Here is a 25293-nt window from a genome sequence, read left to right on the forward strand (position 1 = left end):
TTTAATAAATATTGACTCAATGTGGTAGTTGCATGATACTAAGAAGATATATCCAGACTTAATATAACCTTTAGCTTATATATATTTGGAGCTTGGACAAGCCACCCCCTCCCTTGAAGAGGTTCAAAAGTAATAGCCTAAAACTGATTCCAGGAACCGTATTGGAAAAAATGTTTAAGAAAATTTACAAGACCAAAACAATAATAATATTTAATAATAATAATACCACTGAATATATGCTAATTGTAGATTTGGGAGCCAAGGTCCGGAATCAGGACATGGTCTATTGGAGACTGGGATATTCTATTCCACTAGAAAAGGAGTTAATCCAGATCTCAGAACTTTCTTGCCCCTTCTCCTCCTAGGGAATCCCAATGCAGACAAAGTTCCCCTCTAGAGGCTTGGCCACAGTATAAAAAATCCTCCCACCAAAGCAAAAGGAGTTCAGAAGGTTGCTAGGGGAGCCTTGCTAACTTCTCCAGGAGTCCTTGCTGGTAAGCAATGCTTTGGAGGTATGGTTCCTTATCTGTAACCAGCTGAGCACAAGAAAAAGAGTGGTAGGTGATAGGATGGGGGGAGTAGAAAAACTTGCTGACTGAAGGCAGGGGATAAGGGAACTGACTGTAGGATTGTGTTGGCATAATCTCTATGTGCACGTGAGCAACTGCTTCTTTTGTTTCTAATACACCCTTATACTGTCTCTGCATGCAGCTCCGACATCTTTTGACACCTCTGCCATTCTTTTTGTGAGGAGAGCTCTTCCCTGACCTGGAGCCTACCTAATTACTGATCTATCAAGGTTCTTTCTTTCCCTGTGTTCTGATTCTTGCTCGCTATTACCTCTCCTTCAGTCCCTTCTAATCTAATTTAAAGGTTGGGTAAATGTCCCCATCCCGAGTGCGTTTTCGACATAGAGGGAGAATAATAATTGAACTTACCTTAACCTATTCAGAAATTATCTCTCACCAACTACAACATAGTAAAACACACTAAACCACTTGCTACTTTCTTCCAACTAAAGGTAGTGCTAATAATTTTGGAATGGTTTGGTCTTCTATAGTGTGTAATGCTAATGTCCTAAAATGTCAAAGGATAGGTTTAATCAGATACACTCTATTATAAATGTTAGGACCCCTACCAAAGTATATATAAGGAGGTAAAGTGAGGATCAGTATTTAGTCTGCTGTCCCCTGATGTACAGATTCTTTGAAGGTCTGAGATAAGGCAAACCACTTCCACTATAGCTCTCTATTGTGTTCTTATCAATAGGTTTTTACCAGTAATTGTAACTCTACATTTTTGATGACCCATCTTGACTCATGCAAACCTTGCAAGAATTCAGCTTACATAGGCATTTTAGCCTCATTTCATGCATAGGTGAGGAATTATAGACTCAAAGAGGGGAAATAATTTAACCAAATTCACACAGCAGGAAGACTCTGACTTTAATTCCTAATGTCTGCTACTATACATTATGCCATTTCTCATCTACTAAACTCTAAATTAGCTGAATCACAATCACAGAAAAAGAAATCTGATTATAAGATTCTACTTCATGCCCAAATACCCAAATACCCTGGGTTTAAATGCTTTTCCTTGCATATGTCTTTCCAGTTCAAATTAGGGATAGTTTCCTAAATAGTTCATATTGCTTTCTTGAAATACCTCTTCTATTTTTTGGAATTAGTTAATTTGCTTGACTAATTATCTTAACTGTTTCCTCCCTGTACCTGTGATCAAACTCTTCTCTCTAGGATTTCTTTTTTTTTTTTTAAGATTTTATTTATTTATTTGACAGAGAGAGATCACAAGTAGGCAGAGAGGCAGGCAGAGAGAGAGAGAGAGGAGGAAGCAGGCTCCCCGCTGAGCAGAGAGCCCGATGGGGGACTCGATCCCGGGAACTCGAGATCTTGACCTGAGCTGAAGGCAGCGGCTTAACCCACTGAGCCACCCAGGTGCCCCTCTCTAGGATTTCTTAAGCAATTTGCCCAATACCCAAGTTGCAATGCACCCTTCCAACTCACAGACACACACACACACACACACACACACACACACACACTTCCATCCCCAGACATAATGTCTAATGTAGTTACTCTGGCTAATGTTGTTTGTAGCTTGTTTCTCATTTGCACAGGGCTTAGCAGTCTAACAGAATACTGAGCAGAGGAACAAGGGAAAGGTCTAATCCTTTCTATAGGGAGTAGAGCACATCAAAAGTCATCTATAACAATAATACATTTACCTCAGCCCTCCAGGTTCTTCCAAAATTGTCATGTCAGTAAGGAGATAGCCTTCTAGTGGTATGGATTAGATCTACTTTCCTGCTAGTGGTAACTTCTTAAAATTGTAATTCTTACTTCTTCTGAGTTCCAGAACTTCTCTCCCTGTGTGCAGACATTTGTCTGTCCATCTATCTATCTGCCTATCTGTCTATCTACCTATCATTATTTATCTTTCATCTATCTATATGGAAGTATATGAAAGGGAAGGCAAGAGGTTTTAATCACAATGTGCTTAGAGTTTTTAAGGCATATGTATTGTAATAAATTATATAGTCAGATAAATGATGGATTGTTTCCAGGAGTGGTGTATATAAATCAATTCACTATATTTATGAATTTTGTGATATTTTATAAAACTGTACATTAATGTTTCTGTGCCCATGTGTAGATCTGTGTTCCTTTCTGGACAGACATCAGCAGGAAGGCACTTAAAGAGCAAAGCTCTATTTACCTACCATCAGAACAGAAATGAAGAGGAATATATGAATTTTTTTCTGAGCAGACCCAGATTAAGAGGATTATCTTGAAATGAAGTTTGGTATGGCTTCTTGATAAAACCTCAAGGCAGATTTATTCTCTAATACTGGTATCAGCAAGAAAGGAGAGATCAGAAGATGGCTATGGCATGAAAAATTTTGGGGGGAACTTGAACAGTGAGAAGCCTACATAGATCCAAAATTGTCTTGAAATTTCTGGTTTGGTATACTTGCAGTTTCCTTAAAGACATATTATATATATTTAGCTCAGAAGTGTGATCCATGCAGAATCATAATGGCTGTCATTGTGTTTATGATTATGTTCCTATCTTGTACATAATATATAGTCATAAATCAAATAATATTTCTATAAAATACTAAATAATTTTCAGTAAATATTTTGTGCACATAAGAAGCAAGGGAAAAACTTTATCTTGGCACTTATTTTCTTAATTTAAATTAAATTTAACTGTTTCAACCACTAAAACTGTTTCAACCACTAAAACTTTAAGTTCCATCATGAAAGGAATCTTCTCTAACTCATCTTTTGCTACCCTCTTAGCACAGAACTTGGCATATCTATGTTAGGTACTCAGTAAATTTTGATGAATAACAATATTCAATTTAATCGAATGGATATGATGATGTATACTGAAGTCATATGACTTCATTTTACCATTCAATTTTGTACACTTTCATGTCTCAATGATGTGTAGGTACAATAAAGGTTTCACTGATTCCTTCATTTTCTCTGTGTGCTAAGCAAGGAGGAAGCTTATTCAGTGAATGGGAGGTACTTGACCTATAATATCTTTCACTATAAAAATATCCCAGGAAGATGGTCTCACTTAATACTACCGTATTTCGTCCCTACTCTTTCTTCCTTCTGGGGATCCCTGGTCTGGAACATATACATATGTGGATTGGTTTCCCTTTCTTTGCTGTGTACCTGACAGCTGTTCTTGGGAATATCAGCATTCTTTCTGTGATTGAGACTGAGAGCAGCCTCCACCAGCCCATGTTCTACTTCCTGGCCATTCTGTCATCTATCGACCTGGGCCTGTCCACATCCACCATCCCCAAGATGCTTGGCATATTCTGGTTCAACCTGAGAGAAATCTCCTTTGAGGGGTGTCTCATTCAGATGTTCTTTATCCACCTCTGCACTGGCATGGAGTCGGCAGTGCTTGTGGCCATGGCCTATGATCGCTATGTGGCCATCTGTAACCCTCTTCGGTATACACTGGTGTTGACAAACAAGGTGGTATTCATAATTGCAATGATAATCCTACTGAGAACATTGTCTTTTGCCATACCCTTCGTTCTACTCATCCTACGGTTACCATTTTGTGGACACCAAATTATTCCTCACACTTACTGTGAGCACATGGGCATTGCCCGCCTGTCCTGTGCCAGCATCAGGGTCAACATCATCTATGGTTTATGTGCCATCTCTATCCTGGTATTGGACATCATAGCTATTGTCATTTCCTATGTCCAGATCCTTCGTGCTGTCTTTCGACTGCCTTCCAACGATGCCCGGCTCAAAGCACTGAGCACCTGTGGCTCTCACGTGTGTGTCATGTTGGCTTTCTACACTCCTGCATTTTTTTCATTTATGACCCACAGGTTTGGCCGGAATATTCCACGCTATATCCACATCCTTTTGGCTAATTTCTATGTAGTCATTCCACCTGCTCTGAACCCTGTAATCTATGGGGTCAGAACTAAACAGATTAGAGAACAGGTGCTGAAACTCTTTTCCAAGAAAACAACATAACTCTTGTAAAGAATCAAATTAAGGAAAGGAGCAGCACTGATTGTCTTTGTTCAGAATGGGAAAAGAACTTTTGGAAGTTACACAGACTCCTCTCAGGGAAGACCTGTGAACCTCCTTCCCAAACCCAGAAAATGGAAGGCGAGAACCATGTCAAATGCATGAATAAAAGTGTCTTATAATTTTTCATTGTATGGAAATAATTCAGATTTCCCATGTGGAAGAAAACAAACACTTTGTTCTGCTTTCGTTAGAACTGAACACATCACATTCTGCAGTCAGCATCATTTTGAAGCAAAACCAACCCTCCAAAAAGAAGACACCACACAAATAATTATAATAAAACCCATAAATTCCCTTATATCCTAATTTAAACAAAGATAGTACATTGCTCTTAATATGTTGGTTCCCAAAATAATAGATGATGAAACACTTCCCATATTCTTGACCTCCCTCTCAGAAAGCAAGCTATTCTTGACTCTACCATGTTAATGTTGTTAGACATGAAATTGATCCTGTGACTATGATAATCATGTGAGAAAAGTAGAGATGTTCTACCATGAACCGAATTGTAAAAAATTTGTAATCTTTTAAAATTCATAGTCTTTTTTGTTTTAAGGCAGCATTGTGTTGCTTTTTGATGGATGAATATTTATAGTCTAGTTTATTGATCTGTCTTTTCAAACAAACAATTATTTTTCAAACAGTTATGTTTCTGTGTTTTGCGACACTTCACAGAGGAGTTTCTCTCTCATGGAAAGCAGGAAATTTTAGTGATGTTCCAAGTCTAGTGTTAGCCAAGTGTGCACATATATACTCTTGTGCCATATGACATCACTCAGTTTTTTCTAATTCTAAGTGGTATTATTGACTTCATTTGTAGAAGGAAGTCAGGAAATATATGTTTGTAAATTTTGACCAATAAAGCTAAATTTTTAGCTATACTTTTACTGCAGGATTTCTCTGATCTTTCAACTAACAGATATTCATTTGAAAGTTAATATGATATTGGCTTCAGATTCCTCCTTTGACCAAAATACGACACGAATATTCCATAGCATGAACTTTAGAAAAAAATCCTACTTATATTTATTATAATAGAAGAGATGCTGTCATATATTCTTAGAGGAAGTTTGTATTAATTAACATCACATCCTGAATTTGAAGCCGTAGTTATGCTGTATAATTTATAAGCACAAGTGGCTGTTCCTGGAACCCTGTTGCGACCCTGTACTCATCCCCTATCTATTTATTCTACTTATGAAGTGAATTTTAATGATGTGTCCTCAATTGTATCTTCAATGATTTGGTTAGAGTTCAATCTGTTTATATGTATTTTGGCTAGTTTTTGGAAAATTGGTACTTAGTCTTTAAACAGCTAAATCTACCAGTGTAGTCACCTGGGCCTGAAGTCTGTGTTAGAAGGTTGCTAAGTACAGATTCAACTTATTTCATAGGTAAAGGACTATTCACGTCATCTAATTCTTCATGCTTTTGCTTTGAATGTCTTCAGTGAATGTATCACATTCCTCTAACTTTACCCTGTGTTCAGGATGTGGCCGATGAGTTAGGTTTTCTTGATGTCTACCCCACCGTCAATGTTAGACCTTCTTTTTGTTCCTGTGCTGCAGTAAGGCCACCCTCCATGTTCTGCATACTCCCTCAGGTATAGAGTTCTGTTACTTGTTCCTCAAACCCTGCTAATCTGGTGGTAAGAGCCAGAGGACTTTAAATACCATCTGGTCTGGTTTAGCCTGTCTTGGGCAGGTAGTATGTTCCCGAGTCTTGAAAATGAAATGCCCTCAGTAATTCTGCCCCTTGCCTAGCACCGTAGGACATGTCTAAGGAACTTGTCTCACCCTGGGTTCTAGAGTTTGTTTTTGCTCCTTTGGCTCAGCAGCAGTGGGTCTCCTCTTGTGCTCTTCCTTCAAGTGAAGGCTTTTATTCCTTAGGGAAGAGAATGTTGTTGAAGGGTCCTTCCCATCTTACAGTGACTTCTATTCCCCTCCACCAGGCCTGGTCCATGATGAAGGTCTAGTCCTGCACTCAGACTTTCATAAGAGTACCAGTCTTAGGTCTAGGGATGAAAACCTGAGTAAGTATGAATTCCTCTTTGTGTCATATATACATCAGTCCCAGATATTCTGTATTTTCATATAGGTTTATACTCAGATGTGAATAATTTGGTTTAAATTTTAACAAATTCTTCCTTATTGATTCATCCGTTGAAGGGCATCTTGGTTCTTTCCATAGTTTAACCACAGTGGCCATTGCTGCTATAAGCATTGGGGTACAGATGACCCTTCTTTTCACTACATATGTATCTTTGGGGTAAATACTCAGGAGTGCAATTGCAGGGTCATAGGGAAGCTCTAGTTTTAATTTCTTGAGGAATCTCCACACTGTTCTCCAAATTGGCTGCACCAACTTGCATTCCCACCAACAGTGTAAGAGGGTTCCCCTTCTCCACATCCTCTCCAACACATGTTGTTTCCTGTCTTGTTAATTTTGGCTATTCTAACTGGTGTAAGGTGGTATCTCAGTGTGGTTTTAATTTGAATCTCCTTGATGGCTAGTGATGATAAACATTTTTTTCATGTGTCTGATAGCCATTTTTATGTATGGAAGATGTGGTCCATATACACTGTGGAGTATTATGCCTCCATCAGAAAGGATGAATACCCAACTTTTTTATCAACCTGGATGGGACTGAAGAGATTATGCTGAGTGAAATAAATCAAGCAGAGAGAGTCAATTATCATATGGTTTCATTTATTTGTGGAGCATAAGAAATAACATGGAGGACATGGGGAGATGGAGAGGAGAAGGGAGTTGAGGGAAATTGGAGGGGGAGATAAACCATGAGAGACTATGGACTCTGAAAAACAATCTGAGGGTTTGAAGGGGTGAGAGGTGGGAGGTTGGGGGAACCAGGTGGTGGGTATTAAGGAGGGCACATATTGCATGGAGCACTGGGTGTGATGCATAAACAATGAATTCTGTTACACTGAAAAAAATTTTAATTTTTAAAAAAATTAACAAATTCTTTACCGTGGCTTGTACAATATCTGATACAGGCCCCTAGTAAGCACAGGATCATGTTCCATCTCTTTTTGGAGTTACCTATCTTTTTTTAAATTTTGGATTATTCACACTGTGATTTGAACTTTCTGACAGGTCCAAGAAAATTGTGAGGTTTTTTTTATTATTCTCCATATATTTTTTTTTTGTCATAACATTTTAAGTGACATTCTTTCCAACCTTTTGTATTTGAAGTAAGAACTATAAAACTCTGTCGGAATTTTAACTCATGCCACATTCTCTGAGTAGGATATCTGTGTGTTTATTCTCAGCATCCTACAATTGTGGCAGACATTGGATCACTGAATTAAAAATATGCAGAACAAATGATGAAAAGTAAATGATATTTTTTTATGTGATACACCACAGACATTTTGAGTCTAATAGTTTTAGAAGGGGCCTAAGCAATATGTATTTTTAAGATGGTTCAAGCCTAAATTTTGAAAACTATCATTCTAGAAAGTTGAAACTTTCAAATAAAGTTAATAAATCAAATTGGGTAAAAATAATGAATACTGTTTTTCTGAAAATAAATGAATTGGAAAAAAATAAATCAAATTGGGTGATTGTTCAAATAAAGTTAATAATCAAATTGGGTGATTGTTAGATGGAGAAAATGGGATAAACAAATTGGGTGATTGTTCAAATAAAGTTAATAATCAAATTGGGTGATTGTTAGATGGAGAAAATGGGATAAACCTTAGAAAGTGAAATGAATGCAGAATTGGCCAATGTAAAACTGGATACCACTCTAATGTCCAACACACACACACACACACACACACACACACACACCCCACATACTCCACACACAACACACACTCCATACACTGCCTATTTAAGGTGACCCAATCCACAGGAAGTTTGCTTAGTTGCCTACCTGATGTTCCTGATGTCCTATCTTCTGGAACTATTCTTGACTTTCTTATAATCCCTAACCTAGGCTGATTATATATCTCCTTTATAATTCTATTTTAGCAGTTGTCACATTGATATATCAGTGTGTAAATATTAATATGTAACTAAGTATAGAGTAGTTGTTGAGAATATAAACCTGGTGTCAAACTTCCTACGTTCAAATTCTGTCTCCATTTTTAACCATCTCTATGACTATGAGAAAGTCAACTGATTTCTCTGTTTCTCAGTTTCCTTATTTATAAAATGTAGATATTAATCCTAAAAATCATTTTTAGTTTGCATGAGAATCAACCCATTAATGGGTTGCTGTATATAAGAACTCAGGGCCAACTATGAGAATGCACACATTATAAAAGTGTTACACATTATTATACTGACAGTAAATGTTTATTACATCTGAATGAACTGTATCAGACTATATAGGAACTATATAGGAACAAAATATTTCTAGCCAATTCTTTATGTTCATGTATTATAAAGCCCATCTTTTTTTTTTTTTACCCTTATTCACTGTGTGCTAGGGAAAAGCTGTGCTTTTGAAAATTCAGTAGGAATAAATTGAGTGAGTGTAATTAAGACCATTTTCCCTGTGTCTCTCCCACCCCAACATTCACACTTCTTGGTAGTGAGACTTTCTAAGGCAGTCCTGTGTTCTCTGGTGCTCCTCCATGTAGTAAGTCTTCATGATCTGATTAGGACTATATGCCTAACTCTAGGGCTTAGTTAAAGTGTTCACTGACTCTTGTACCACACTTGGTCCTCTAGAATAGACTTCGTTACTAAGAAAGAGGATATTTTCAACTCACATCTTCCATATCTTTCTTCAATCTCGATCTTATTAGGAATCAGATGGAAAGAATGGATACATTGATTCTGTGCACCTCTGAGACTCTGAAACTGTTTACAAATTTTGCCTTAGTCATTCCTATATCCCCAGTGAATTCGGTTCCACAAGTAAACATTAGCTAACTGGATCTAAACTGAGTGTGGTTATGAAGAATGCAATGACCAGTAGCAACAATTATGACAGCTCACCTGTGAGAAGCTGTGTTCCTAGGAGTCCCATTGAGTGATTTGGGTGTATATGGAACCATTGTGAGAGTATAAGAAAATTATGGCATCAGTGCTAGACAGACTTCTAATCCTAGCACCTCTAAACTAGCCATTGAATATGAGTTTGTTGAGTTACTTATTGTGGGAGTATTTATGATAATATATTCTAAAATATATTGTGAAGGTTATGTATTAAAATCCACAATAAAGAGATTAGAATCTAGTAAATGCTTAACAAATGTTGATTCTCTTCACAATTTATCTTGAAAGATGAAGTACTTGACTAAAATACTACCCCTGTGGTCAACTAATGTCTCTGTTCCCCAACTTACACAACCACAGCTCAGTTTTAGCTGCACTTAAGAATCACCTACAGGACCTTAAAACATGGATGCCTGAACACTACCTCCACACTACTTTTCCTTCCCCAGAGTTTCATTTAAACTGAATCACGGCATATGTAATCTTTTCTCACTTGCATAATACCTGTGAAATTTACCCATGTGAAACTACAGAACACCCAAGAAATCAACAGGATCTAATGACAGTCAGACAGAAAAGATAATTACATACAAATTAATGACAATTTGGCCAACAACAGTTTTCTTCAAAGTAATGATAGATTCTAGAAGACTGTAGCATAATGTCTTCAAAAGAATAAGGAAAAGTTATAACTGGAGAACGGAACTGTGTAGCTAAAAGGTATTATCATGAAGATATAAAGAAATCATTAAACACAGAACACAGAAGCTAGCATCAAAAACCTCTCATTAAGAAAGTGGTGAAGGGGGTGCCTGGGTGCTCAGTTGGTTAAGCGACTGCCTTCAGCTCAGGTCATGATCCTGGAGTCCCGGAATCGAGTCCCGCATTGGTCTCCCAGCTCCACAGGGAATCTGCTTCTCCCTCTGAACTTCTTACTCAAGCTCTCTCTCACTGTCTCTCTCTCGAATAAATAAATAAAATATTTTTTTAAAAAAGAAAGTGGTGAGGTATGTACTTGAGAAAGAAGGACATTTAGTCAAGAAATATGACTGGGAGAAAATTTGTAAATCTGGTAGTAAGTCTTAACTGGCAAAACCAAAGATAGAGGATTATATATCATGTTAATTTTAAATATCTCTTGTTTTTAGCCACAGATGATACTAAATTTTGTTTGCTTGTTTTTTGTATTTTAGGAAATAACATTCTAATATTGTAGTAAAGAGTCATACTCAATAATACATAATTATTGTTACAACATAAAATATATTTTTATGGGTGAGTTACTTCCCACAGAAAAACCCATGCCCCCTGACCATTAAAAGAGGAGCTTCATGAAGAAGTCATTCATTCTAAGATAGATGATATTTGTTCATATATTATTCATCAACCCAAAAGACATAACTCAAGGCTTTGAAAAACTGAAAAATTTAAGGAATCTGTCCCTTATCTTCTTGGTCCTTACCCCATAGATAATAGGGTTCACCATGGGTGGGACCAGAAGGTAGATGTTGGCCACAAATATATGGACATGGGGAGCCACATTGTGCCCAAACCTGTGGGTGAGAAAAGAGAAGAAGGCTGGAGTATAAGACACTAAGATGACACAGATATGGGAACCACAGGTGCCCAAGGTCTTGAGTCGGGCCTCCTTGGATGGGAGGTGGAGGACAGTGTGAAGTATGAGAACATAAGAACAAATGATTAATATGAAGTCTAGCCCACCAGTAAGGAAGGCAACAATGAGGCTGTAGGCTTTACGGATTCTTGTCTCAGCACAGGCAATCTTGATGAGGGCCATGAACTCACAGTAGGTGTGGGAAATGATATTTGTTCTGCAGTAGGGAAGCCAACGTAACAGAAAGGGGTGAGGACTGAGAAGTACTATGCCCCGGAGTACTATACCTAGGCCCATCCCCCCAATCACAGCATGGGTCAGAATAGCGGAATGTCTTAATGGGTTACAAATAGCTACATAACGGTCAAAAGCCATGGCCAGGAAGAAGCCAGATTCCATGGTGGAACAAGAGTGAATCAGGAAAACTTGAGTGAGGCAGGCTTCAAAACGAATCTCTCCATCATGGAACCAGAAAAGACTAAGAAGTTTCGGTACTGCTGTGGTACACACAATAAGATCAGCCAGAGCCAGCATGCAGAGGAAGAGGTACATTGGCTCATGGAGGCTGGTGTCTGTCTTGATAATAAACAGAAGAGAACAGTTTCCCAGGAGGGCCAAAATGTAGACCAAACAAAAGGGGATGGAGATCCAGATGTGGGCAGCCTCCAGCCCAGGAATGCCAATGAGAATGAAGGCTGATGGATGGACATTGGTCTTATTGTATGCTGACATAACAGGTGTCAGAATTTTAGCTTTCTCTTCATGAATTTTTCTCTACACCAAGTAAAAGTAATAGCTTACAAATTTTCAAACCTTTGATGAGTTAAGTCAGCCAAAATGCAGGGAATTGTAGGTCAGGGAGTCATTACAATATCTATGAACATTTTTAAATTATTTCACCATCATATCTGACTGTCAGATCTTATTTCACTGTTGTAATTTGTAATATGGCTGATCTGTAGATGCCAAATGAGGGAAAATATGCAGGTACCAAAAATCAGAGCTAAATGTATGAAAATCCAAAGTCTTCTATCCACTGAGAAGAAAGTAACGCCAACTGAAATCTAAAAAATGTGTAAGACTCTCAGGTATAATTCAGTGATTCAGTATTTACATACAACACCTATATTACATTGTATGTTAACTAACTGGAATTTAAATAAAACCTAAGAAATAGGATAAACACAAGTGTAGATGCACAGTGGAATAGCTGTATGCATAATCATCAAAACTTCACTGTATGTAATGAATATCTCCTTCAGCTAACTTCTTTCATTAAGATACATGTATTTGTAAACATATATGTAGAATCATTTGGGAAAATGTGTAAGAGTCACGGGCTTGGGGGACATAGAAACAGTTGTAAGGCATAGATTACACAGAAAGAAGGAATGGCAGGAAGTTTGAATAGAAAATGTACCTTTAGAAAAATATTTTAGTCATCCTAGTCTGGGACATGCAAAGATGCCAGGTTATAGGGTGTGGCATTGAGAATGGAATGCCAAATTTCGGAGGACGTGTTGCTTGCTTTAGAATGACCAGAAGGAGGTTATTCACACCAACCTGGAACTCAATCAACATGATGACAAGAGTGGGGTTGATAACACTGTGTCAGGAAGTGAACAGCTCATTACATTGTTTGTGACTCTCCGTTGGTGACACCTTTGTGTTTACTTTTGACTTCACAGGCAAGAATTACAACAAATGTGATTATATCCACTAACATGAATTTCCTTCACTTCCTTACACGCATCTAGTTAGTCAAATTACTCTATGACTGACTCTCCACTGTCTCCCTCTCCAGGCAAATTCATCTAAACTTCCCCTCATGACCTTTCCTTTGTTCTGCACACTTCTCTTGCATTGGCTGACCCCTTCCCCACCCCATGTTGTGATTTGCTGATGACACTTCTTCCATTTCTTAAGACTAGTAGAACTTTTTGAAAGCCATACTCGTCCCATAATAAACGTATCTTTCTCCTCTCTTCTTCTTAGAAGCACAATTGACACCATTCCACAGACAGTCCTTTTTTACCACTATTATAGACAGTTGAGGATTAAAGGGTGTTGTGATCAAGAAAAATAATCCTTAAGCCAATGTCCACTGAAACTGGGATTGGAATATGTATAGCACACTGAGCATCGATCTGAAGTGAGAGTGATAACACGTGTTTTGCTCTTACTCTGTTGAAGTTTCATACCCAGAGTTTCTGCTTGCTGGGGTTATTTGGCCTTCCAGATCCCTAGAGGTGGATATTCTCTTTTGAATGCAAATACATCAGGTTAGGTGGGTCAAGGAACCATGGGACATTTATGTAATGACATTTCTGTCTGAGGCATGCTATGAGTTGGGACAGAAGATAAATCCAGGGCAACCAATTCATTGGGGAGTTATATAATAATGTAATAGTTAAACATTTTTAAATGCTTGATGTGAGTCAGTTCTTTTCCTGAAAACATTCCATGTATTAACTCATAAATATTATTGTGTTTGTTAGAGTGGAGGGGGAGTGGAAGGATGGGGTTCCTGGGTGGTGGATGTTGGGGAGGGTACATGTTATAGTGAGTGCTATGTATTGCATAAGACTGATGAATCACTGATGAATCAGACTGTACCCCTGAAACAAATAATATGTTATATGTCAATAATTTAAAAAAATAAATTTTATCTCCATTTTAAATGAGAATAATTTAAGTAACTTCTATAATTTTAAATAGCTGGTAAATGATAAACCCTTTTCTAGCCACACACACTGATTCTAAAGACCTTATTCTTTTTTGTTTGTTTGTTTAAGATTTTATTTGTTTATCAGAGAGAGAGAGAGAGAGAGAGAGATAACAAGCAGAGGAGGGGCAGAGAAAGAAGCAGGCTTCCTGCTAGGTAGGGACCCTGATGTGGGACTCGATCCCAGGGTCCTGGGATTATGACCTGAGTCAAAGGCAGACTATTAACCAACTGAGCCTCCTGGGTGCCCCTAAAGCCCTTATTCTTAACTGTGGTGATAAAATCTGCCCTAAGCACGTGACAGTCTATTTGAAATTGTGCATATAAGAAGAAGAGGAGGACTTGTTCTGTACCTAACAATAAAGAAAACCATCACCATTAATTTGATTATGAATACTGTTCAGAAGTCCCCAACTATTATATTCCATAAAGGAACTGGTCCAAATCCAAGCCTTTCTCTTCTTAATTAACTCTCCTGCACTTTCAACAGATGACCTCTCAGAGGGAAAATTAACCTCTCAACCTCAGAGACAAAATTAACATTTGCCACCAGACAGGTTGGTCAGCCTTACCCTCTTACCTTTATGTTTATGTACATGTAACACATTGAGCTAGTACATTTTCATATACTCTCCTTCCTTTAACCTGAAATGAAATTTCGTGTCCTTTTACCTATATTTGTAATTTCATCAACATTCTCATCTTTCTCATGCAGTTTTCCTTCATTTCTTCTACTTGCTCTATGCCATTACACAATTTAAATATATTTTACCGACAGAAAACATGTGGACAGGTGTGCCTAGGTGGCTCAGTTAGTTGAACATTTAACTCTTGATTTCGGCTCAGGTCATGACCTCAGGGTCCTGAGATAGAGCCCCAGGTCATGCTCCATGCTCAGTGGAGAGTGTGCTGGAGGTTCTCTCGCTCTCGGTTTGTTCCTTCACCTCCTGTCTCACTTTCTTTCTTAAAACAAACAAATAGATATTTAAAAATTAAAAAAGAAAATATATGGCCAGATTATGTAGAGCAAACATTCACACTGAAGTAAATGCAAATGTTCAATCACATAGGCTTATTCTTACTGGAAATCAGGCAATTAAAAATTAAATGAATATGATACAATTCATACAGTATTATATTTTTAACCAACAGAATTTCAAGATTGATGATGATAAGCATTAATGAGATTTGGGTTAACATGTGATTCTTATGCCCAATTGATTAGAGAAAATTGTATAGTATTATTCTTATTAAAAACAAAGTTCTGGGCAGAGCAATTTCACTACTTGCCATTTAGGGAATAATGTTCACAAATACATATGGAAGTATATACAGTAATTCTCATTGTAAAAGTGCCTGTGATAGAATTAATAGTGAATCATTCAAAATGTCCATCAGTAAAGTAATACTGAGCTTACAAATCTGTGTTATCTTTATATTATAGAAATGCTAAGGATAAGTAAAGTATATTTATATAAACTGACATTCAAATAAAAAAAAGAAGCAAAAGTTTGATTTTTCCATTAACAAATTATGCAAAAAAGTTTGATTTTTCCATTAACAAATTATGCAAAAATTAAGAGCATACTGTATATGCATACATGCACATTTATAATGCAAATTTTATAAATATAAGAACTACATAAAAAGGATACATAGCCAATGGAGGAGAGATCTAAAATGTGGAGTGGATGGAAAGATAGACAGTATAATTGAGCTGTATCTCTATAGCTTGACATTTTTAAACAGTGCCAATGTATTTTATATATTCATGTATTACATGCATAGTTTAAGGCAAGTAAATAAATAATGCAGTTACAAATGTTATTTGCCAGAAAATAATATAAACCAAGAAATTACAAAGAAAATGTGGCCTTCCATGTCTTATAAAATATTAGCAAATTTCTAACCTCTTGAAATATGTTGTCTATATCTCTCTGCATATAGAGAACTGGTCACCTGCTCAATTCATGAAGGTAGTGACCTGTGTCTTTGTTTGTCATGGCATTTCTTCACACATGCAAAACCTAGGTTACCTAGTTAGCATTGAAGATCCTGCTCACATATCAGCCTCTGTGAGAAAATTTTTCTAGGAACTTTGGACCATCATGGATATCCATCCTCAAGTGTTCCACTGACATGTGCACTTACCTATCTTCTATATCTTCTCATATTGTATTTTATATATCTGTATGTTTTTCTCCTTTATTATATTGCAAGTTCTTACTTGGCAAAAGCCATGTATTGCCATATATCCGTTTGTTCCAATAAATGAATAAAAAGGGGAAAGAAGACAAGGGAGTGTTCTTATTTTTCTGGTAAATAATTTCAGCATAAATTTAAGACAACCAGTGGAATCACTATAAATTTATTATAGTCCACACTATCTCCAAACACTACAGTGCATTATAGTTTTCCTGATTCTAATATAAAATCTTTAAGACATACCCAGGGATTAGCTTCCAGCAAAATCAAATTCTCTCAACATTTGATTCCTTGTCTGACTACACAGCATGGAAAAAAGGAGGGATTGGAAGGAAAAAACCTCACATCTGCTTTTGGGGAGGAATAAAATGGAAAAAGAAAATCCTGTAATGTTTTTAGGCTAAATTCTGCACCCCTATTCATCCCTTTGCAAAAATACAATAGATCAACATGAACTGGCATATATTAGGTACATATAGTATTTATATTGCAGACATTACCAGGTGTTCTGTGAGGATGAGGATGAGCACCTTGGTCTGAGGAATACTTTCCTTCTCTCAAAACCTTTAAGGTTTCTAGATGAGCTCAGTTATAGACTTGTCTACTGATTTCTCGGGCTCTCATGGGCATAGAGACCACCCCCAGTGGTTTCTTGACAGGTGGGGAGGGGACGGTCTCCCCACCTGTCAAGAACCACTGGGGGTTAAATTTGAGTTCATAACTCAGGTTCTAAGTCTTTAGAGCTAACTTTTTAGTAACAGGAGAATCCCAGAAGGGTGATGGGAAGGCAGGAGAGTTTTTTCTGAACTGTCTCTGGAGCCTTCCTCTTGGCAGGATTGCTTGAGTCTCAGAATTGATTGCTCTTAAATATATCAAGTGCATGTATGAAGTAAGGGTTGATAAGTGTCTAGTTCCTTCACTTTAAACAATGACTTTTTATCTTTATTTTTATTTTTTTAAAATTTTATTTATTTATTTGACAGAGAGAGGGAGAGAGAGAGCGCAAGCAGGGGAGCAACAGGCAGAGGGAGAGGGAGAACCAGGTTCTCCACTCAACAGAGAGCCTGATGCGGGACTTGATCCCAGGATTCTGGGATCATGACCGGAGCTGAAGGAAGATACTTAACTGACTGAACCACTCAGCACCCCTCTCCCTTAATTGTAATATAGGAAAATATAAATTAAAAAAAAAAAACTACCATAATGTCACTTTGATATTTGGTTTATTTTATTCCATGATTTTCATATTCATATAATTTAGAGTATTCAAATCATATTAGACTTTAACATTTTTAAATTTATTTTATTTTATTATTATTGTTTAATATTTTATTTATTTGACAGAGAGAGAGAGAGATCACAGGTAGGCAGAGAGAGAGGAGGAAGCAGGCTCCATGCTGAGCTGAGAGCCCAGGGTGGGGCTCAATCCCAGGACCCTGAGATCGCGACCTGAGCCGAAGGCAGCGGCTTAACCAAATGAGCCACCCAGGCATGCCTAACATTTTTTAAAAAATATTTACTTTATTTGATAGACGGAGATCCCAAGTAGGCAGAGAGGCAGGCAGAGAGAGAGAGGAGGAAGCAGGCTCTCCCCTGAGCAGAGAGCCTGATGTGGGGCTCGATCCCAGGACCCTGAGATCATGACCTGATCTGAAGGCAGAGGCTTTAACCCACTGAGCCACCCAGGCACCCCAGAGTTTAACATTTTATCTCATAGTCTAAATTTCATGTTGTGACATGTACCACATTTTTTTCATAATTCATCAGAATAAATTTCACAGAAAATTTAATTATATGAAATTAATCAAAATTGGATTTTGATGAAAGTTGAGTTGCATCTAAACATTACTGGGAAAATGTGACAGCTTTAAAGATGCAATCCTTTCAGCCATCTAGATTTATCGTGCTCTTACATGCATTCCAGCCTCCTTTGAGAGCTTCAGTTTTTACGTCATTTTCTGTCAATCTCACCAATACTTAAATTGTGGAAGTTGGAATTCTATCATATTATTTTTACATTTATTTATATGCTTTGTGTATGATTTGAGTATGAATCTTAAAAACTATATATATACAGTGGGGCTCTATCAGATGTGAATTCCATATTTACTAGTTTGCCTACTCCTTAAGATTTATTTGAAATCACAAATAAATTCTCATGGCACTTTAGCACTCACTTGCCAGAGTGCAAAGAGATGTGAAAAATTTGAATTGCCAGACAATTGCATTCTCAGCTGAGGCTGAACAAAATGAGATTCTGACTTCCCATTTCAGCTATAAACAAGCGTTTTTACATTCAATTTAAGGCCAGGTTTTTCTTATATTTTCCTGCTTTTTGTTGATTCCACTGTTTAACATGGCCCTCCAAGATAGTGTTGAAGTGCAGCACAGTAAATAACTATCTTGTTATTTATTCATGGAGTGTATTGCAGTTAAATAATACATTTCTAGTGTTCCTAAGTGCAAGATGGTTGTGCTTTACTTTATGGAAAAAATAAAATATGTTGGATAAACTTCATTCAGGTGTGAGTTATAACAGTGTTGCTTGTGATTCAAAGTTAATGAATCAAAAATAAGATACACCCAGACAAAGGAAGAGGAAGTTCATCTCTATATGAAGCCACTCTGGAGATTACTAAAGTAACATTTGAGGCATGTGATATAAACACGGAAAAGATGAAGAAGAGGATAAATTTGTGGAGTCATGAGACGACAACTAATAAAAAAAAAAGTGCAATAGACAACACTGTGGTGAGGTCAAAGATGGTTACAGTTACATCACCTGGGGTCAGAGAAAAAAAAAATCAAGCTCTTGTTGGATAGCACTGAGTTTGCTATTACATTTCCAAAAAGCAAGGAGGGATATACAATATTAAACTTAGAGTCAAGGCAGATTCTGCTAATTAGGAGGCTGCAGAAGAGATTTTAAAGTGCCTATTAAGTGTACAGGAAAAGGATTATGTAGAAATCAGGTTTTCAACACTAATGAAACTCTCTTGTACACAGATGTTGGTGAATGAAACACAAGTGGCCTCCAAAGCTCCTGGCTTTTGATCATTTAAAGGCTGCACGATTAATCATAAGAGCCATGACAAACCTATAAGAACTATGTATTATAGGAAGTGTCTCTCACAGAAAAACACACATTAAAAAATTTATGTATTCATTAATTGACAAAAATGTTGTGCATTTCCCCTAAGAGCAAAGGCACCAAATTTCCTAATTCAGCGTTCAAGTTGACTTTATAGAACACAGCTACTGAAGGTAGTGAGAAATTCAGGGACCAAGGGAAGCTCTTCTGGGGCAGAACTGTGCCAGGCTCGGGTAGAGGGGATGTGAATAAAATCAAACTTTTCTTCGCATCCTTTTCAGTTTGTCTTTTCTTATATGTACCACCAGGGTCCTATAATCTCTCATCCAAATTCTGGAACTCTCATAAAGGCCTTTCCATCCATCAGTGCTTGTTAAATCTCTGTTTTTGTACTGGGAGGAGTACTGGGTCCTTCTGACATCTCGCTGACCTAAATCTCACTCCTCTGCCTTCATTTCTTTCCAAGCCAGGGACCCCTAATGGTTCTCTCTTTTTGAATCAGAATTAGACACTAGAATCCTCAGAGACTTTGTGTTTTTCACCAAACTGGCTCCAAGGAATTTCCTGTTGCAAGCTTCTCCCAGGCAAAGAGCAGCACCCTCATAAAGACTGAGCAGGTGAGATAAAACAGAGACAGGATTCCATGCTGGTGCTCAGTCTGGTGAGTCTTCCCCATCTCCCAGCTCACAGAGCATCCTTACTTCACAGTGAGGGCTGAAAGGAAAGACAGCGGATAGGGGAAGTAGAGAGGAGACATGAGAAAAGTGTGGGGCAAAGAAGACTAACACTGGTGCTTAGAGAAGGAGTAGGATCATGTTAGGGAAAAGCATCCAATCCTAGTGAAAGCATTTGGATTTTAGCCTGAATCCAGTCAATGTACATTTTAAAAATTGGTCTGCTTGAAGATATCTAAGGAATGATGGACATCCAGTCTCTTTGGAACATGCTTCAGATTGCTTTAAAACATTACCAGTTTAAATCTAACTACATACTTAAGGTTTTTATCATATTACCTCTATTTTATGATGAGAATATGTTATGATGAAAAGTACCTGTTATTTACTTTCCTTTGATTACAGAGTGAGTAAGTTAAGAAGCTGGGTTTCAACACAGTTAGTCGGACTGTAGAGAGCTCTTGCTTTAAAGCAATGTAGAGTACTATGTTGTAATCAACCTCCCAAATGATCCCATTAGGATGGAGATAAATGTAAAGATTTTAAAGATATTGAAAAAGTAGAATTAGCTTTTTATGTTTGTTTGTTTGTTTTTTTTTAATGTGTGAAAGAGGAGGAGGGTGGTTTTCAGACTCTTTTTTCAATTTTCTTTTTAAATTTTAGAAATAATTGACATAGAACATTATATTAGTTTCAGTTATACAACATCATGTATAATTGGTAAATGATTACCACAGTATGTCTGGTTAATATCCATCACCATACAGCATTAATCAGATTTTTGATCTAGTGAGTTCATCGAGTGGTAATGATATAAGCCAGACAACTACAGAATTTCATTGCTGTCTATGTCTTCTGACTATTTCTACTATGCTATTTATATCACAGCCTCTCTACTTAGCTATTGAGGCCTCTTGGTAGATTATAATTATCTGAGTTGAGAAAAACACTAATTTGTTTCTCTCACTATTTTATTCTATTCTATTCTATTTATTTATTTGACAGACAGAGATCACAAGTAGGCAGAGAGGCAGACAGAGAGAGAGGGGGAAGCAGGCTCCCTGCTGAGCAGAGAGCCCATTGTGGGGCTTGATCCCAGGACACTGGGATCATGACCCGGGCCCAAGGCAGAGGCTTTAACCCACAGAGCTACCCAAGTGCCCCATCCCACTACTTTATTCTTAAACAAAGAACATAATACCATCTGTCTCTCTATCAGTTTGAGGATGAACTCTAAACTATGAGCTAAAGTAATTTTCTTCTTTCTGACAATCTACTATGTATGATGAAAAAAGGAAAGCATTGTTTTTATCGCTTTTCACAATTACTGTGTACATTCCTAATCTTCAGAGGTGTTATTGAGCAGTACAAAAAAAATTTTTAATAAAATAATCTGCCATTGACACTTCACCAATATTGATAAATCACAGAAAATTAAGCCCCCATAATTGAATTCTACTTTTTATCCGTGGGCAGGTCACATCATACCTTTTCAGACTATTCAATATTCCACTACCAGGCCAGAACATTATAGAAGAAAGACTTTATTTTTAATGGACATTTTGCAGTGTCTCCTACCAAAAATATCTATTGTTTTCAACTTCCTTTCTTTTCTAATGTCTGCCATTTCTTCCTAGGACTTCCAGCTTTCTCCATCCATATTGTATTACTCCTTCTAGTACTTGTTTATCATGGACATGACCCTGTTCTTCCTGGCTTCTTTCCCATATTACAGTGTCTGGGAAAGAGCCTAGTTGTCTTACTGAAAGTGTGATCATCATTAGTAGTGCTCCCCTGGAATCCTCCAATGACACAAAATGATGAAAAGATGCTTTTCACTACGAAATAATTACATGTAATGAATGATCAAGTGATTTGAAAATACTCTAACAAATGAAGTAAATAAGGTACATAAAATATATTACAGTTTGGGGAACTTTGAAAATGATAGATTCAGCTCACTCAAAATATGCAACCTAGTCTTTTCTTCAATATATTTGTCAGGTATCTTCAAGTCTTAAAATTATGACTCCCTCAGATGTGTAATGAAAACACTGATATCTTTTATTCTGATGGATGTGAGTTTAAAAGAAATTATGTTTGTGCGACTGTGTGTGGACGAACGGAAGCTGGGTGTGTCTGTCACGACTGAGGCATGAATGAACTTTGCCTTACGATCCATTCTTTCCATTTCAACTTTATGATTTCTTCTCTGCTTTCTTTCTGTCCTTCTGTAACTATAAGCACTTGAAGCATTTGGTGAGTGTGTTAAACTATTTTGGGTTCAGACCCGTATGTGAAAACATGGTAACTGTTTCTCTCCGTGTGTTTATAAAGATCTGAGCTGAAACTTGCACAGGTTCTGACAACATGGAAAAAGTCAGGACGTTAATGAATGACAGTCGTGCTGTTTTGATCAAATTTCTTCTTCTGTGATAAGAATAATGAATGACTGCTAACTAATGGATTGATTTTAATCCCATAGACTTATTTTTAATAGTGTAGACTAATTTTAATGAGTCTGTGTTCACTAACACTTGCTACCTATCTTGTGTGTTAACACATATGTTACCATCTAACCAAATAAAACCAATAGAAATAACTTTTACAGGGGCTGTCATACCCCTTCCTATGCCAGAATGGAAAGTAAATTATGTGGGTGATGATAGAAGGTAATTAATGAAGTAATTATTAAGGCAAAACCTTAGCATGATTCTAGTGGAAATACACTTGCAAATTAAAAGAGAGGGGTTGACAAAGATGAATATATTAAGTAAAATATTTATTGCAATCTACGGTTTACTTCTTCCAAACACTTCTTGCTCAGAATTCACTTCATATTTTTCTATGTGGATTTCTATTTGTACATTTCTAATTGTATGGGTTAACTGAGGAAGAAAATGTACACAATTGTATGCTATTTTTGTTTTTCTTAGGTTTAAAACATTGCAGAGTTTTATCCGGGGTCCCAAAGATTAGTGAACACACATCTATAAGAACATGGACTTATGCATTACCTAGCAGGATGTCCCTTCCCAATGACACCCAGTTTCATCCTTCCTCCTTCTTATTGCTGGGGATCCCAGGACTTGAAAGAGTTCACATGTGGATTGGTTTTCCCTTTTGTACTGTGTATGTGATTGCACTTTTAGGAAACCTCACAATTCTGTTTGTGATCCAGGCTGAAAACAGCCTACACCAACCTATGTTTTACTTCCTGGCTATGTTGGCTGCTATTGATTTGGGTCTGTCCACAGCTACCATCCCCAAGATGCTTGGGATCTTCTGGTTTAGTCTCAGGGAGATACTCTTTGATGCTTGTCTCACTCAGATGTTTTTTATCCACAACTTCACTGGTATGGAGTCAGCGGTCCTGTTGGCAATGGCTTATGACCGCTATGTGGCCATCTGCAACCCACTCCGATATAGCACCATCCTCACCAACAAGGCTGTTTCTCTGATTGGTGTGGGTGTGTTAGTGAGATCATTCATTTCTGTGATACCATTTGTATTTCTTATCTTACGGTTGCCCTTCTGTGGGAATCATGTCATTCCCCATACCTACTGTGAACACATGGGTCTTGCTCGCCTCTCTTGTGCGAGTATCAAGATCAACATCATCTATGGATTGGGTGCTATTTCAGTTCTAGTTTTTGACATCATAGCCATTGCCCTGTCTTATGTTCAGATACTCCGTGCTGTTTTCCGTCTTCCTTCACGTGAAGCCTGACTCAAGTCCCTCAGCACATGTGGTTCGCATGTTTGTGTCATCCTTGCCTTCTATACACCGGCCCTCTTTTCCTTCATGACACATCGCTTTGGCCGAAATGTCCCCCGCTATATCCACATACTCCTGGCCAATCTCTACGTCATAGTGCCACCAATGCTCAACCCTGTCATATACGGAGTAAGGACCAAGCAGATCTATGACCGTGTGAAGAAAATATTCTTTCAAACATAAAGAATTAAAAAGGAATAGTACCTAATGTATATGAGATGGAACTTCTGAGCGGAGACACCTTGCTATATTAAGTAAATGTGCTTGACAATAATGTTCATGGGAGGGAGATTCTATAGTTTGATGAATTCAGAAAGTGAAAGCTTAAGCTTGGCTATCCAATTCGTATGGTAGGTGATGGCCCATCCATCTTTATATGGGATTTTGAATCTCTGGTGTCAGTAGAGGTAAAGTAGAATTTACAGGGTGTGCTGCCTTTTTTGTGTGCTAGTGACCCTACCTCACTCACAGGCTTTTTGGATAATTCTTCCTCTTCTCCTCCTCCTCCTCCCCCTTCCCCTCCCCCTCCTCCTCCTTCTTCTTCATTTCTAGGTATCCTTGTCTCTTTTTCTCTCCTTATTTTGCATCCCCTTCTTATCTCTCTTTCATTTTCTTTTCCCCTCTCTTCAGAAATTAGTCATTTTCATTTCATTATAGGAACTATATTGTGATATCCTGTGATTTCACCATAAATAGTGTAAACATCCAACATTTTGTAGATTAAGTCCTTATTTTGTACAGAGAGATGGAGAAAGGAAATAAATGGGACTAGAAAGAACTTCACCTTAAATTTTTATGTAAAGTTTGTTACAAATATATTTCAGTTTTCATCGACCCAACTCTGATGTACACATAAAGGAAGAAACTGCCTACAGCTAGGGACTCTTCTTACTGTCACTGAAAGATCCTGGAGTCGCACCCAAGAATCAGACAGCACGCCTCCACTGGATGCAAATTGCAAGAGGTTTATTGGTTACACAGGCGCCTGCGGACGCATCAGCCTTTGTGGGCTGAGCGTGCCGGGCTAAATTGGGGAGCAGATTATATAGGGCAAGGTTGGGGTGGTGGGAAGCGAGTTTACAGAAGCAGATGCTTGGTTACAAGGATCTGATTGGTTAACCTAAATCAAGCACTGTTAGGCACTGTAACGGTTTGTTCTGGCGGGAAGCGATCCTACAGAAGCAGATATGCTGGTTACAGGAGTCTAATTGATTAATTTGATTCAGGCATGATTGGGCGTTGGGGTCAGGGCGTTCTGGCGGTTCCTTGGGACAGCACTCTGGAAAGTCCCGGTACATTTCGTTTCTCATTTGTCTCTCCTTTGACAGACCGGGTGACCACAGACAATGTGTTGCCATCAGGCTATGGGGACAATAGGTTGCTAAAACAAACCTTACCAAGGAGGAAGGGGGTCCTAGAGGAAGGGGGTCTTTCAATAGGTTGCTAAAACAAACCTTACCAAGGAGGAAGGGGGTCTTTCATCACCTTGGTTCTATTGGTTTCCTTACTTTTAGACTCATTTTGTAGATGTTTCCCTTGTCCTGTCTTTGCATATATGATTTTCACAGTAAACAGAACTTTAATATAGTCCTGGTTCTAACATTAATACATATATTTCAATGATTCTCAATTC

The 25293-nt window shown here is 37.7% G+C and overlaps 2 protein-coding genes and 1 pseudogene across 2 annotated transcripts; 2 read left to right on the forward strand and 1 right to left on the reverse strand.

The window, feature by feature from the left end:
- Positions 1-3599: 3599 nt before the first annotated feature.
- On the forward strand, positions 3600-4541 carry LOC122914137 (olfactory receptor 52E1-like). The gene has a single exon (XM_044260774.1). It carries the CDS (start codon positions 3600-3602, stop codon positions 4539-4541), a length of 942 nt encoding a protein of 313 aa, XP_044116709.1.
- A 6433-nt stretch (positions 4542-10974) lies between these two features.
- LOC122913517 (olfactory receptor 52D1-like) lies at positions 10975-11925 on the reverse strand. The gene has a single exon (XM_044260217.1). It carries the CDS (start codon positions 11917-11919, stop codon positions 10975-10977), a length of 945 nt encoding a protein of 314 aa, XP_044116152.1. The 5' UTR covers positions 11920-11925.
- A 10976-nt stretch (positions 11926-22901) lies between these two features.
- LOC122914138 lies at positions 22902-23843 on the forward strand (annotated as a pseudogene).
- The last annotated feature ends 1450 nt before the right edge of the window (positions 23844-25293 follow it).

This window comes from Neovison vison, chromosome 7 (assembly GCF_020171115.1).
Source record: "Neovison vison isolate M4711 chromosome 7, ASM_NN_V1, whole genome shotgun sequence".
NCBI lineage: Eukaryota > Metazoa > Chordata > Mammalia > Carnivora > Mustelidae > Neogale > Neogale vison.